The 16,271-nt window shown below is 39.5% G+C and overlaps 1 protein-coding gene across 15 annotated transcripts in view; it reads left to right on the top strand.

Moving 5' to 3' along the window:
- Positions 1–16,271, top strand: part of CORIN (corin, serine peptidase) — a 261,847-nt gene that overhangs the window by 239,883 nt on the left and 5,693 nt on the right. For 9 of the 15 annotated variants that reach the window (XR_013417837.1, XM_078003367.1, XM_001102154.5 and 6 more), the window contains one exon: positions 13,659–13,930. Coding sequence is in view for 9 of the 15 variants with exons in the window: in XM_078003367.1 (XP_077859493.1) it covers positions 13,659–13,930 (272 nt within the window). In the remaining 6 variants the exon portion in view is untranslated. Of the gene's footprint in view, positions 1–10,021; positions 10,119–11,962; positions 13,146–13,658; positions 13,931–16,271 lie in introns of those variants that run through there. The other 6 variants (XR_013417836.1, XR_013417835.1, XR_013417832.1 and 3 more) reach the window with 3 other exon arrangements.

Genomic DNA, 16,271 nt, shown 5'->3' with positions numbered 1-16,271 from the left:
CGCCCAGCCCACATTTTCTGATCCTATGTCTATGCTCTTCAGAACTGAGGGAGAGTATTACTGAAGAATGCAGATTCCTGCCATGCCTGACTTTCAACATCAGTTGGACCCTTAATATTACTCAATAATCTTTCACCTATTTCTAAACAGCTCCCTCTCCTATACCCCACAGAACAAAATCCTTGTTTTCACTTGCCCGCCTGCCCTGATCTGGCAGTCTTTTAATACACTGAGAAAAGGAAGTGAGAAGTTTGGTCTGACTTTTTATTACTGAGCTCATGCTGTGTCCTTCTGCTTACTTCTTTATCTTCTAGGAGTGTATGAACTGTGCCAGTCATTCACAATTTGTTTTTCTATTCCATCTACTCTTAAGAATTTGGCCCATTCCCGTCAGTAGTAATGTCCACTAAAAGAAAAATTTTCCATTTTAGATCTATACCTCCCATGGGGTGCTGTTTCTCAGCATCACTAGGGAGTGAGCAAGTGTGACCTTAAAAATCCCTAGGTGACTCTGACCTTACCTCATACTCCCCACTGCCCTGCCCTCTATGGAAATGTTTTCTGTCACCCTCCCTCTCCACTGGAAAATGTCTGGGTCTAGGATATAGCTAGCAGTTGGCCTAACATGCAATCCCATTGTTTTGGTGGCTTTCAGAAATTTGAAACTCTCTTGTTTTAAATTGTTGTAGTTACTTGCCTGTGTCTTTCGGTCTTGTCACTCCCTAGTCATGCATGTTGCATCTGCACCTGAACACCTAACCCATGTTGCAGAATATCATACACCTGTCTGCTAACTGAGGTCACATAAAATATATGATCATGATCTCCAAATTAACATGTAACACAATCAGATGCTTTCAATATACTTCCACAGTAAAGTCACTCTTCTACTCTGATTGTGAATAGACAACTATTTGACAGCTTATTCTCTGTCCCCAAATCTTTGTCATCCTTTACTGATCTCACCTTATACTTCATGAATAAAATAGATGCCATCAAGTCTTTCACCTTGTCTTACCCCCAATTCCAACAAATCACCAGCCTCTTTGGCCACATTCACTGCTTTCCCTTGAGTATGGTGGACGACATGTCTTTGCTCCTATTTTAAAACAAGCATATCCCCTTTCATCTTTTCAAAGACTTTACTCTTAAAGTCATCATTTCTATTTTGCATCATTAATTTATCTTTTTTTTGCTGGATCACTCCCTTCAGCAACCATGCCATGCCTTAATATCACAAACCCCATTCCTTTGAATTCATATCCCTCTTCATCTGTTGCTCCATTCTGGCCACTATTCACAGAAAATCTCCTAAAAGAGTTTCATGCAGTCACTGTCTACACCGCTCCATGTCCCACATTCTCTTCAACACACTCTCGTTGGGTTCTTATCAAGATCATTACAGAAGTGACACTTGTTAAAATCTCTAATAACTTCCATCTTGCCAAATCCAATGATGTATTTTCAGTTTTCAACCCACTGGAACTCTCTCCAGTATTTTATCACTACATCCTTCTTGAAATACTTTCACTTTTCTTCTAAAATAACAGAAAACTCCTTGTTTTCTTCATATGTCAGTGACCAACTCTTTTTCTCTTTATTCAGCCCCTCCTTTTTTAGGCTACTGAATGCTTTAGTTCCCCAGTACCAAATTCTTGGCTTTCTTGTATGTCTAGAGTCACTCATCTCATCACATGGTTTATATACTAGTTCTGATTTGAACAAATACTTTTCATATTTGAAAAATATGAATATAAAGTATGTGAATAGCAATATGAATATCATACTTGAATATCAAATATATGAAATATTTGTTCATAACTTTTAAATTTATATCTCCAGCCCAGCCCAGATTTCCACCCAATCACCACTACCCACCAACTTCACATGAATACGTTTAACTGTGAAGATGTTCATTTGAACATGTAATAAACATCCTACTTTACATGACCCAAACAAATCTATTTATTTCTCACTTCTCCCACTGAACAAATAATTGTTGCTTCACAAACTTCCCCTATCTCAGTAAAAGGCATCATCCATCAGTTTGCTAATATGCCAAACCTAGGAGTCATCCTTAATTCTTCTCACATTTACTTTATCAGTAAATTCTGTAGAATCTTATTCCAAAAAAGTGGAAGCCAACCACCTCTCCCATCTTAAAGCTATAACCCTACTCCAAGCCACCATCATCTCACTTCTGGACTATTTATTTCCTAGGACTGCCAGAACAAAGTATCACAAGCTGAGTGATTTCAGCCATACAGTTCTGGAGGCTAGAAGTTCAGGATCAAGGTACTGGCAGGGTTTCTTCCTTCTGAGTGCTGTGAGAGAGAATGCCTGTTGCCTAGATCCTGGTGGTTTCCTGGCAATTTTTGGTATTCCTTGGTCTGTAGAAGTAGGACCCTACTGTCTGCCTTCCTCTTCAGATAGTTTTCTCCAGGTTATATATATAACCTGCCGGTGTTATATATATGTGGATTAGTCATATTGGATTCAAGCCCATCCTAATGAGGCTACCTCCATAAAGTCCCTATTTCCTAATAAAGTTATATTATAATATACTAGGAGTTACAACTTCTTCGACATATAGATTTTAGAGGGACACAACCAATCCATAATGATTACTGAAACAGTTTCCTATCTGACTTTTTTTGACTACTCTCTTGTTCCCTTATTACCTATTATTCACACAGTGAGATAGTGAACTTTCTAAAATATAAATCACACCATGTCACTCCCCTGCTTAAAACTTTACATTGACTTCCCTTTATAACAAGAATAAAATCTTCTCATTGGAGCCTATTAAGATCTAGTCCCACCACTTTGACTGCATCTCCTTCTAGTCTCCTATCACTCATTGGACTCCAACCTTTCTAGCTTTCATTCAGCTCCTGAAATCCTCCAAGCTCATTCCTGCTTCAGGACCTTTGTACTTGCTGTTTCTGCAGTTTGGAATACTTTCATAGAGTCTTAAAACTACTTTCTTTCCATTATTCAAGTCTCAATTTGAGTGTCACTTTCTCAAAGACCTTCCCTAACCAACCTAGCCAAAGCAATTGCCCTGTCAAATCTTCTACTACATTACCATATTTTTTTTACTTCTAAGTGCCTTAGATCATCTTATTTGTTCTTGTACCTTTTTTTTTTTTACTATCTAGTTTAGTGGAACGAAAACTCTATGAAGACATGAACTCCATCTGCCTTCCTCATTCTTGAATTTTTATTTCTTTCAGCATGGCATACAGCAGCCACTCAACAAATATTTGTTAGTGGACAAGTCAGCCTCTTCTTGGTGTTGCTTAGTAATCATATTGGTAGTCATTTCAGTATGTGGGGTTGTAATTTGTCTGAAACTAGAAATGTTAACTCATCTGCAGAGGGTCAGTGATCTCTTACCAGCTCCTCCCATGCCTTGGACCACACATCAATTCACCATTTCCAATGTATTAAGCAACTGTATGTTTTCATCACATAGATTAATCATCTGGGTATTGTCTGAAGATTATTATCCTTGAATATAGAAATTGGAGGTAAAGGGCCAAGTGTGGTGGCTCACGCCTGTAATCCCAGTACTTTGGGAGGCTGAGGCGGGTAGATCACCTGAGGTCAGGAGTTCAAGACCAGCCTAGCCAACGTGATGAAACCCCATCTCTACTGAAAATAGAAAAAATTAGCCGGGCGTGGTGGTGGGTGCCTGTAATCCCAGCTACTCTGGAGGCTGAGGCAGGAGAATCACTTGAACCCAGGAGGTAGAAGTGGTTGCAGTGAGCCGAGATCGTGCCATTGCACTCCACCCTGGGCAACAAGAGCAAAACTCTATCTCAAAACAACAAAAAAAGAAATTGGAGGTAAAGTAAGCTTCAAATGGTTCTGCTTTGTCTTACTTTTCTACAAACATTTAAATTATCTGTTAAAGACAACAATTTTCCTCTTTTCTTGTTCTATTTTGCACATCATTTTGCCAAGAAGCCATTTTTATTTTTCCCACTTTGTTTCTTTTTAGACAAAGTCCTGCTGATTCAATAAGTAAGGCTTTTGGACAGTTACTTTGGTTTCATGCCATTCTTTTATGGTAGACTTCAAAGCTCTGAGATTTTTTATTTTTGAGATGGAGTCTTGCTCTGTTGCCCAGGCTGGAGTGCAATGGCGCGGTCTCGGCTCACTGCAACCTCCGTCTCCCAGGTTCAAGTGATTCTCCTGCCTCAGCCTCCCAAGTAGCTGGGACTACAGGCACGTGCCACCACACCCGGCTAATTTTTGCATTTTTAGTAGGGACAGGGTTTCACTCTGTTGGCCAGTCTGGTCTTGAACTCCTGACCTCATGATCCGACCACCTTAGCCTCCCAAAAGTGCTGGGATTACAGGTGTAAGCCACTGCTCTTGCCTACTCTGAGATCTTTTTGTAGTCACATTTACTGTTCAGCTGATTCTTCATTTTCTTACATACTGCAGTTATTTGTGATGGTAGTATCAGAATTTGGCACTTAAACTCTTCCAACTTTATTGAGCCATGACTGCTTTAAGAATCTCTAGACATATTATCATAGCTTTCCCCCCCTAAAACATTCTGAAACCCGATTCTTGAAGGTCTAGAATATGTATGTGACTAGGCCCTTCTCTTGCATTTTTTGGAACCTGGCATAATAGAATTGTTCATTTCCTGTAATTTTATCACTGATGGCTAGCTTTCTATCATATTTGAGGGATACATTCAGGAAAGAGCACACATCTTCCTTCTATCTGTCACCTTATCACTCACAAGAGTCTCCATCCATCCTATATGCTCCTGTGCCTAGTACCTTAATCCTTTTTGATGCCTGTGGACCCTTGTCTTTGTTTCAGAGAAGTTTAGTCTTAAGGATATGGTGTATAAGGTTCAAAGGATCAGCAATTTAGTCTATTACCATCACTTGCTGTCTCTGTGACTTCATGTGAGTTGCTCATCTCCTCTGAGTCATTGATTTCTCTCCTCTAAAATGGAACAATGAATCCCTATTTACATCTCACAGTTGGTGTGAGGATCATTTGGAATAAAGTGTGTAGAAACACTTGGAAAACTATTGAGATTACATCCTATTGAGACAACCAGGCTGCCAATCTAGTTTGCTTGTTGTATCCATTTTTAAATTTTTAGGCAGCATTTAAAACCACAGATACTTTGCATAAAATCCAGAACTTTGGCTTTCCTTAGACAATTGGAAGGTCAGGTTCCACTGAGCATTCCAACATGACAACAGTTTTCTGGAGCTAAGAGGCGGATGGCCCTCAGAATGGGTAGGGCTTGTGATGTAACAGTCTGTACTTACTGAATTTCCCCCAGCCACTTCATACATTTACTTTGAAGTCTCTATTCTAAAGTCTATTCACCAGATTTATAGTTGAAATCTACCAAAGGTACAAAGAGGAGCTGGTACCATATCTGCTGAAACTATTCCAAAAAATTGAAAAAGAGGTACTCCTCCCTAACTCATTTTATGAGGCCAGCATCATCTTGATAAGAAAACCTGGCAGAGGTACAACTAAAGAAGAAAACTTCAGGCCAATATCCCTGATAAATATGGATGCATAAATCCTCAATAAAATACTGACAAACTGAATCCAGCAGCACATTAAAAAGCTTTTCTACCACTATCAAGTAGGCTTTATCCCCAGGATGCAATGCTGGTTCAATATAAAAAGAACTAGGCAAAAGCCACATGATTATCTCAATAGACACAAAAAAGGCCTTTAATAAAATTCAACATCCCTTCATATTAAAAACTCTCAATAAGCTAAGTATTGAAGGAACATCCCTCAAATAATAAGAGCCACTTATGACAAACTCGCAGCCAACATCATGCTGAATCGGCAAAAACTGGAAGCATTCCCCTTGGAAACCAGCACAAGACAAGGATGCCCTTTCTTTCCACTCCTATTCAACACAGTATTGGAAGTTTTGGCCAGGGCAATCAGCCAAGAGAAAGAAAGAAATGATAGTCAGATAGGAAGAGAGGAAATCAAATTATCTTTGTTTGCAGATGACATTATCCTATATCTAGAAAACCCCATTGTCTCAACCCAAAAGCTTCTTAAACTGATAAGCAACTTTAGCAAAGCCTCAGGATACAAAATTAGTGTGCAAAAATTGCTAGCATTTTTATACACCAACAACAGGCAAGCACAGAGCCAAATCATGAATGAACTCCCATTCACAATTGCTACAAATAGAATAAAATACCTAAGAATACAGCTAACAAGAAGTGAAGACCTCTTCAAAGAGAACTACAAACCACTGTTTAAGGAAATAGGAGAGGACACCAACAAATGGAAAAAATTTCCATGCTCATCAATGGGAAGAATAAATATTGTGAAAATCATCACACTGCTCAAAGTAATTTATAGATTCAATGCTATTTCCATTAAACTACCATTGACATTCTTCACAGAATTAGAAAAAACTATTTTAAAATTCATATGAAACCAAAAAAGAGCCCAAATAGCCAGGGCAATCCTAAGCAAAATGAACAAAGCTAGAGGCATCACCCTATCCAACTTCAAACTATACTACAATTCTACAGTAACCAAAACAGCATGGTACTGTACAAGAACAGTCACATAGACCAATGGAACAGAATAGAGAACCCAGAAATAAGGCCACACACCTACAAACATCTGATCTTCAACAAACATGACAAAAACAAGCAATGGGGAAAATATTTCCTGTTTAATAAATGGTGCTGGGAGAACTGGCTAGCCTTATGCAGAAATTTGAAACTGGACCCCTTCTTTATACCTTATACAAAAATTAACTCAAGATGGATTAAAGACTTAGATGTAAAACCCAAAACTATAAAAACCCTAGAAGAAAACCTAGGGAATACCATTCAGGACATGGGCACAGGCAAAGATTACATGACGAAAATACCGAAAGCAATTGCAACAAAAGGAAACATTGACAAATGGGATCTAATTAAACTAAACAGTTTCTGCACAGCAAAAGAAGCTATCATCAGATTCAATAGACCACCTACAGAATGAGGAAAAAAATGCAATTTATTTGTCTGACAAAGGTTTAGTATCTAGAGTCTATAAGGAACTTAAACAAATTTACAAGAAAAAAAAACCCTATTAAAAAGTGGGCAAAGGACATGAACAGACACTTCTCAAAAGAAGACATTCATGTGGCCAACAAACATGAAAAAAAAACTCAACATCACTGATCATTACAGTAATGTAAATCAAAACCACAATGAGATACCATTTCACAACAGTCAGAATGGCAGTTTTTAAAAAGCCAAGAAACCACAGATACTGGCAAGACTGTGAAGAAAAAGGGATGCTTTTACACCATTGGTGGGAGTGTAAATTAATTCAACCATTGTGGAAGACAGTGTGGCAATTTCTCAAAGATCTAGAAGCAAAAATACCATTTGACCCAGCAATCCCATTACTGTGTATATACCCAAAGGAATGTAAGTCATTCTATTATAAAGATACATGCATGCATATGTTCATTGCAGCACTATTCACAATAGCAATGACATAGAATCAACCCAAATGCCCATCAATGATAGACTGGATAAAGAAAATGTGGTACATATACACCATGGAATACTATGCAGCCATAAAATGGAAGGAGATCATGTCCTTTGCAGGGACACGAATGAAGCTGGAAGCCTTATCCTCAGCAAACTAACACAGGAACAGAAAACCAAACACTGCATGTTCTCACTCATAAGTGGGATCTGAATGATGAGAACACATGGACACATGTGGGGAGACAACACACACTGGGGCCTGTTGGGGTGGGGGTGGGGGAGGAAGAGCATCAGGGAGAATAGCTAATGGATGCTGGGCTTAATAGCTAGGTGATGGGTTGTTCTGTGCAGCAAACCATCATGGCACACGTTTACCTATGTAACAAACCTGCACTTGCTGCACATATATCGCGGAACTTAAAATAAAAGTTGAAGAAAAAAAATCTTTTTACCTTGCCTGTTACAGATCATTTTAAAAAATATCAAGGATAGCTGGGTATGGTGGCTTACGCCTGTAATCCCAGCACTTTGGAAGGCCGAGGTGGGTGGTCAGGAGTTCAAGACCAGATTGGCCAACATGGTGAAACCCTGTCTCTACTAAAAATACAAAAATTAGCCAGGCGTGGTGGCGGGTGCCTATAATCCCAGCTACTCAGGAGGCTAGGCAGAAGAATCGCTTGAACCCCTGAGGCAAATGTTGTAGTGAGCTGAGATCGCGCAATTGCACTTCACTGCGTGACAAGAGTGAAACTCCATCTCTAAAAATAAAAATAATAAAATAATAAAAATGAAATGCCAAGGACAGAGCACAATATTAAAAGTAAGAGATTCCTAAAATTTGTAGAACAGCAATGATGCCATAATGTGGTATTTCTTTATTTAGTGCTGATTTGTTAACTTTCAGATGATCTCCAAATCACCACTTAGCTATGCTATTTCTGGAGTAAGTCTTGTAAAATAGAGAAATTTTTATCGTAGGTGTTAATTATAATAGTACCTTTATTAAACAGGAAAAATATTAAATATAAGATATTCTAAGCAAAGTCAGAGAGGCTGAGAGAAGGAAAATTTTTCACTCCTAAGAAAAGATAAAGATAGAAATCTTTAAATTTGACTAGCTGAATTGAGTGAAAAATTTCATGTCTAAACTAGAGCTGAGTGTGGCAAATTGCAAACCAAAGGGACTGATTTTTGCCTCCAGAGACATTGTGTCTGCAATTCTGAATAAATTCCTCTGGATGCTATAGTGTCTCTGAGCATCTGGCCTGAGTTTTTTTTTTTTTTTCTCTCTAGAGTTAATAATTGAAGAATTGAAAGTTGAAATCATACAAGCTCAATATCGTCTATAAAGTGCATTTATTATTAAAACAATATTGTAAACATGAAGCAGATTAGACTCTAAATGTGATTTCAAGGAATAAAATACTATCCACAGTGAGAACAAAGAACAAGGTGTTTTAACATCTTCCTCAGTTACTTTCCCTGGGATTGGTGGATTCTCACCTGGCTTCACCTTGGCCTGCTTCCTTCCTCTCACAGTCTGAAGTTCTTTGCACAAACTTCTTTAAGGATGTGCCAGCTCTCCTTGCTGCTGCTTTGAGGCTTGACAGCCAAATGCCAAGTAATTCCCTTTAAACTGAAGATTTTCAGCCGCTATACTTGGCTTTCTTTTCTTGGCAGCCTAATTTAACCACCGCCCCCCCCCCCTTTTTTTTGGAGATGGAGTTTTGATCTTATCGCCCAGGCTGGAGTGCAATGGCTGATCTCAGCTCACTGCAACCTCCACCTCCCAGGTTCAAATGATTCTTATGCCTTAGCCTCCTGAGTAGCTGGGATTACCGGCGCCTGCCACCACACCTAGCTAATTTTTGTATTTTTTGTAGAGACAGGGTTTTGCCATGTTGGCCAGGCTGGCCTTGAACTCCTGACCTCAGGTGAGCTGCCCTCCTCAGCCTCCCAAAGTACTGTTATTACAGGTGTGAACCACCGCACCTGGCCTTAATTTAGCTCTTTTTACTAAAACAGTCTTATGATCAGAGTGTGTTTCCATATGTTTCTCCAATGGTACTTCTTTCTTTCTTTTTTCTTTTTTTTCTTTCTTATTTTTTTTTTGAGATGAAGTCTAGCCCTGTCGCCCAGGCTGGAGTGCAGTGGCATGATCTCAGCTCACTGCAACCTCCACCTCCAGGGTTCAAGCAATTCTCCTGCCTCAGCCTCCTAAGTAGCTGGGACTATAGGTGCGCATAACCACATCCAGCTAATTCGTACTTTAGAATTGATATTAAACTCATGTGGCATTCATGTAGGCTGAAATGGTCCTCCTTCTTTTTGCTTCTACCCAGACACAGGGCTGTCTTTGCCATTGCTCCTGACTCCTTCTTCTTAGTATTTGCTTGATGTGACAATCACCATGTATGTACGTGTCCTTCACCCTGGGAAACTCGTTCAAACAATAGGTTGGGTTTTTTTCTTGTTTTGTTTTTGGTTTCTGCCATCCCCAGGCTGATAGGAGGGAAGACATTAAAAAAGACATTATTTTTCGCTATATACTCATAACAAAAAGAAGAAAAGAACACTGTCATCACTGAATACAAAAAGGTATGTGAATTTCCTATGGACATTTTTTTTCTTTTGGTGGATATTAATACCATAAGGACAGTAGCTTGTGTAACAAGAGACTATTGGATACAAATTAATGTTTAGCAGTTTTATTGACATCAATTTTTTATAATTAGAATTACATTAATCTCAATACGGTAATTAAGTCCAGAATTTTGATGTTATTCAATTTTGTTACAAATAATTTGGAATGTTCAATTACTCAAAATACCGCTTATGATTTAAGCATGTGGATGAATGTTTTTCACAGCCAAAACTTAGTAATGCTATTCAAGGGCAAGAAGCTATTAAATAGGCAGAAATTTGAAATCAATTATTGCTTGATTTCAGGTGTCCAAAACAATAGAATCTCAAGTACATATTGAACTTCTCAAATGGTCATGCACTCATTACTGTGGAGTAAAAAAGGAAGGAACGAGGGAAGGGAGGAAGGGAAGGAAGAAAGAAGGAAAAAAAAAAGAAGGGAAAAGGAAAGAAAGAAAGAAGTAAAAGAAAGAAGGGAAAAAGGAAGGGAAAGGAAAGGAAAAAGGAAAGGAAAGGAAAGAAAGAGAAAGATAAGCATGTTCTTTTAGTGACAGCTTTATGTAATGAAAAATGATTCTTCTGGGCTGGACTTGGTGGCTTACACCTGTAATCCTAGCACTTTGGAAGGCCCAAGGAGGGAGGATTGCTTGAGCTCAGGAGTTCAAGACCAGCTTGGGCAACATAGCAAAACCTCATCTTTACTAAAATTCCAAAAAAAATTAGCCAGATATGGTGATGTGTGCCTGTAGTCTCAGCTACTTGGTGGGGCACTGAGGCCAGTGGATCTCTTGAGCCTGGGAGGTTGAGGCTGCAGTGAGCTATCATCATGCCACTGCACTCCAACCTGGGTGACAGAGCGAGACTCTGTCTCAAGAAAAGAAAAATGAAAAAGAAAAAAATTATTCTGTAACATTATCTTGTAATGCTCATGTGATAGTACTACCTGCATTTTAATCTAATTGTTTATTTAATTGTCTATCTTCACTCAATTATAATGTTTGTATAGGCAGGGATCATGCTTTTCTTGCTTATTCTTGTAATCCCTAACACCATGCTTGCCATAGAGAAATTGCCATGTATCTCTACCTCTCTATTCACTGAATGATGTTTGTTCCCCTGATATCCCTGAAATTATTATTATTATCATTTTTAATAGAAAAAGGACAACATGCATGACTATATAGGGGGGTCTGTTAGTAGAGTCTGGCCCAAGTATCCAACAATACTAAAAACCAAGTGAGTTCCTACTTTGGCTCCTCCTTCCTAACTCTCTTGAAATCTCAGCCTTTCGAATCTTTGCCATGCTGACGGTAAATAAAGGCATGCCAAGAAAAGAAGGGGTGTGGGTGGGGTTTTGCCTAAGATTCCCTAGAGAGCTCTTAAAAATACTGACTCACAGGCCCCACCCAGCCCATGAACTTCTGTTTCAATTGATATTGAGTGATGTCCAGAGAATCACTATTTTAAAGACTCCCAGATGATTCAGTGTTCAGCCTGGGTTGAGAAACAATTGGTCTAGCTAGTCAAATCAACCTACTTTAGTTGATTTGATCACAAGCTCCCAAGTAGGAACAGTGGTGATGTGGCTGACTCACATTACCAGAGTATAAGGGAGTGCCCATAATTAAAGCTCTACCCTTGCCCCAACACTGTGGTCCAATAAATGTCAACATTTTTGATCCTGGCCATTCTGGTGAAGGAGAGCCTGGGAGTGAAGGAAGGGATGGAGGGAGTAAGGAAGAACAGACCCTGCCTTTGTGGTTAGAGTCAAAAACATTCATTGAACCATCATTAAATAGGTACTTGTTGAGGACCTACTATTGGCCAGGTACCAAGCCCTGTGACCACACCAGTGAAAAACACCAGCCAAATCCCTGCCTTCACAGAGGTAACTATATTCTAGGGGCCAAGACATAGAATAGACAAATGGTTATATCAATGTCATTGATATCAATGGATAGTATGAGAAGAAAATTAAAGCAGTGTCGAGTAGAGTGAAGGGGACAGAGTAAGGGTGAGACAGGTTGGTTGGGAAAACAGCTCTGAGCAGATGATGTCTGAGTTGAGACCTGGATGAAGAGAAGGAGTCAAGGTAAGACCGATGTGAGAGCTGGGGGAACATCAAGGGAAATAGCTCCTGAGTTGAGGATGCTCTTGGCATGTTCAGAATTAACAAGAAAGTCCTTGGGGTGAGAATGAGCATATGGTGTTGGGCCTCAGAGGCCAGGGATAGGAGTCTAGGATTTGTCTCAAGTGTGATACAAAGCTTTTGGAGAATAGTGAGCAGAAGATGGATTGATCTAATTTTATTTTAAAAATATTGCTCTGATTGATATAGGGGATATAGTCAATACATATCCTGATAGTAAGGAAAATGGATTATAGGGACTAAGATTAGAAGAAGGACCATGATTTGGGAGGCCATTGCATGGTCCAAGTAGTCGAGAGTAGCTTAGATTAGGATTGTAGCCATGGAGGAGGGAGAAACAGTAAGATGTGGGATATATTTGAAAGTAGGAGTGGCGAAGACTTGCTGATGCATTCAGTGTTGGGTGTAAGAAAAAGAGAAAATTCACCTGGGCTGGTTATAGTATTAAGTTACTGTAAACTGAATCCTGAATGCTTAAATACTGTGAGATACATAGTGAGCCCTCAATAAATGTTGGCTATGATCAAACATCCAACTGAGAGTGTTAAATAGACCATTGACCATTAAGTCTGCAGCTCAGGGAAAGGATAGAGCTGGAGATATACATTTGGGAGTCACCAGGGTATGGTGGGATTTAAAACCATTGGACTAGATGAAATCAAGGGTGTGAGAATATAAAGCTGAGAGTGAAGTTCCAGAGCATTTCAACATGTGGAGACTGAGAGCCAAAGAGGAGAACCCAGAAGAGAAGGCTGAGAGGGAAGGGCCCTGAGATTGGAAGAAATTTTGGAGCATGGCAAGACCTCGAAGTCAAGTGAAGAAAGTATTTTAAGGTGGGCATCGACGAAAATATTGTTGACAAGTATTCAAAAACAGTGGAGTGTGAGAATGACCATTGGAGGTTGTGGGTGACCTTTTTAAGCTCTGAGCTGGAAATCTGTAGGGGGTTCCTCTGGCATTTCTTCAAGTCACTTGCTCTTTCTTGGAGGAATGTCTTAATCTTGGCTTGTTCTTCTTTTTCACTTTTCACATAGCTTTTCATTATCTTGCTCATTCTGTGAAGCAAGTAACTAACTCTGCTTACCTTTAAAACTGAAGAAGTTTTATGTTAAAGACTAGCCCCATTCAGGAATCATGAACTAAGCTTTCTGCAACAATAATACTTACTTACTAACCACTCAGGCTATTATATAAATGCCACTTACATGAATACATTGAGAAGTGGGCATGAAAATGGCCATTATTTACATAAATAAAATATTTTAATTTTAATTTAAAATTACATGTGAATTTCACATGATAAACCAGAGTTTAAGATGCCAATAGCTCTTGAATTATAATTTTAGGAGAGAGAATGCTGCAGTTTGGAAAGTGGTGCTTGGCATCAACAATCTAGACCATCCATCAGTGTTCATGCAGACACGCTTTGTGAAGACCATCATCCTGCATCCCCGCTACAGTCGAGCAGTGGTGGACTATGACATCAGCATCATTGAGCTAAATGAAGACATCAGTGAGACTGGCTACGTCCGGCCTGTCTGCTTGCCCAGCCCGGAGCAGTGGCTAGAGCCTGATACATACTGCTATATCACAGGCTGGGGCCACATGGGCAATAAAAGTAAGCCAGTGTATTAGTCCATTCTCATGTTGCTATAAGCACATACCTGAGATTGGGTAATTTATAAAGGAAAGAGGTTTAATTGAGTCACAGTTCTGCAGGGCTGGGGAGGCCTCAGGAAACTTACAGTCATGGTGGAAGGGGAAGCAAACATGTCCTTCTTCACATGGCAGCAGCCAGGGGAAGTACCAAGCAAAAGGGGGAAAAGCCCCTTATAAAACCATCAGACCTCGTGAGAACTCACTATCAAGAGGGTAACTGTCCCCCATGTTTCAATTATCTCCCACCAGATCCCTCCCATTACACATGGAGATTATGGGAACTACAATTCAAGATGAGATTTGGGTGGGAACACAGCCAAACCATATCAGCCAGGATCTTCAGGAGCCTGAGAAACACTGTGTTCCTCAGTTGGGAGGCTGAGGTGGGAGGATTTCTTGAGCCTACAAGGTGGAGTCTTCAGTGAGCCGAGATCTCACCACTGCCTGGGTGACAGAATGAGACCCAGTACCTAGAACCAAAAACTAGGTTGCTTTTGGCCATAATTTCCCATTTTCTCTTACAAAAAGATAGCCACAAATGGTAAATACTTAGCGATGTATCGCACTTCATTTGCTGTGCGAATCATAGATAGACATTAATAATGAACCATGGCATTTAAAATGGTCAAGCTCAAATGCAGTCTCCAAAAATCCCACTCCACACCTCAGAATCTCTCTCCAGGGAGCTACTATAAATGTTTTGGAGCTTCCTTGTGGCAGGAGGAGACCTGCCACAACTGTGCTTTGGACTGTCTCTAACTGCCTGAAGATAGCCCAATGATAGAGACAGTCACAGGGAATCTGCAGTCAAGCTGCATGGTCATATCTCCAATTTTATGTTATGATTTGGTCTTATGTGTATTACATCTGTAGTACAACCTATAAGTCCTTCAAGAAATCATATTGATTTGCTATTTGACTATTTAAATTGATTAAAATAGTTTGGCTGTGTAGATGACTTAAACATATAAAACATGTGGAAATTAAAAATGTGTACTATGTACTTACTCTCAGCCCCTACAATGGACTCTCTCATTCAGTTTGACCTAATTTAGAATAATAATTGTTTGTTTGTTTGTTTGTTTTTGAGACGACGTCTCGCTCTGTCGCCCAGGCTGGAATGCAGTGGCACGATCTTGGCTCACTGCAACCTCTACCTCCCAGTTTCAAATGATTCTCCTGCCTCAGCCTCCCAAGTAACTGGGATTACAGGCATGCGACATGATGCCTGGCTAATTTTGTGTGTGTGTGTGTGTGTGTGTGTTTTTAGTAGAGACGAGGTTTTGCCATGTTGGCCAAGCTAGTCTCAAACTCCTGACTGCAGGTGATCCAGCCACCTGAGACTTAAAAAAACAAACAAGCAAACAAACAAAAAAAATTCTAAGTACAGCCTACTCTGCCCATATCAAGTATAATGCCATGGCTTTCAAGAATGATAATGTATATAGGCATTCTGTTATGGCCTTAGAAATTGTATATTTGAAAGAATTTTTTTCTTAAAATTTAGTCAGATAAGTTTTGAGTTACATTGTTTCATCAATTACAGAATGGAAAGGAAATTCAATAGGCAGAAGTCAATGACTTTTTCAAAAAAAACTCACATGTAACAATCCTCTGACAATATCCATATTGAACTCAGAGCGATATTGCAACATAATGCACACTCCACACATGTAGTATAGCATAAATTGAGCCCAGGAGTTCGAGACCAGCCTGGGAAACATGGTGAAACTGTTTGTACAAAAAAAAAAATTAGCTTGGCATTGTGGTGTGTGCCTGTAGTCCCAGCTACTTGGGAGGCTGAGGCGGGAGGATTTCTTGAGCCTGGAAGGTGGAGGCTCCAGTGAGCCAAGATCTCATCACTGCCTGGGTGACAGAATGAGACCCTGTCTGAAAAAAAAGCAAAATTCTGCTGAATTCAGTAAGAAAGACCTGGTTGATCTGACTATACAACTTTCAAGCTTACTATAAAATGGAAAAAAAAAATAGCAACTGCCTAATTCACCAGAGTGTTGTAAAGATTAAAGACAATGAGACCCACTAGTGCCCAATAAATGTTAGCTATTTTTCTTATTCTTTAGACAACCTATGAAACATCCACTGCCTGCATCACATTGATTTTCCTAAAAATGGCTCTTTCTTCCTATAAGGTATCCAGTGATGCTTCACCATCACTGTTTCAAAGAAGAACAGTGTGTATAATTTTGCAGAATGGCTAAACAGTGAAAGATTCACGCTGTCTTGCTGCAAGAAATCCATTGTCGTTCTTCAAGAACTTTCAAGCAAGATGGAATTCACAT

Source organism: Macaca mulatta, chromosome 5, assembly GCF_049350105.2.
Source record: "Macaca mulatta isolate MMU2019108-1 chromosome 5, T2T-MMU8v2.0, whole genome shotgun sequence".
Classification (NCBI taxonomy): domain Eukaryota; kingdom Metazoa; phylum Chordata; class Mammalia; order Primates; family Cercopithecidae; genus Macaca; species Macaca mulatta.
The sequence above is the reverse complement of the archived record's forward strand: the minus strand, read 5'-3'. Positions and strand labels throughout refer to the sequence as shown.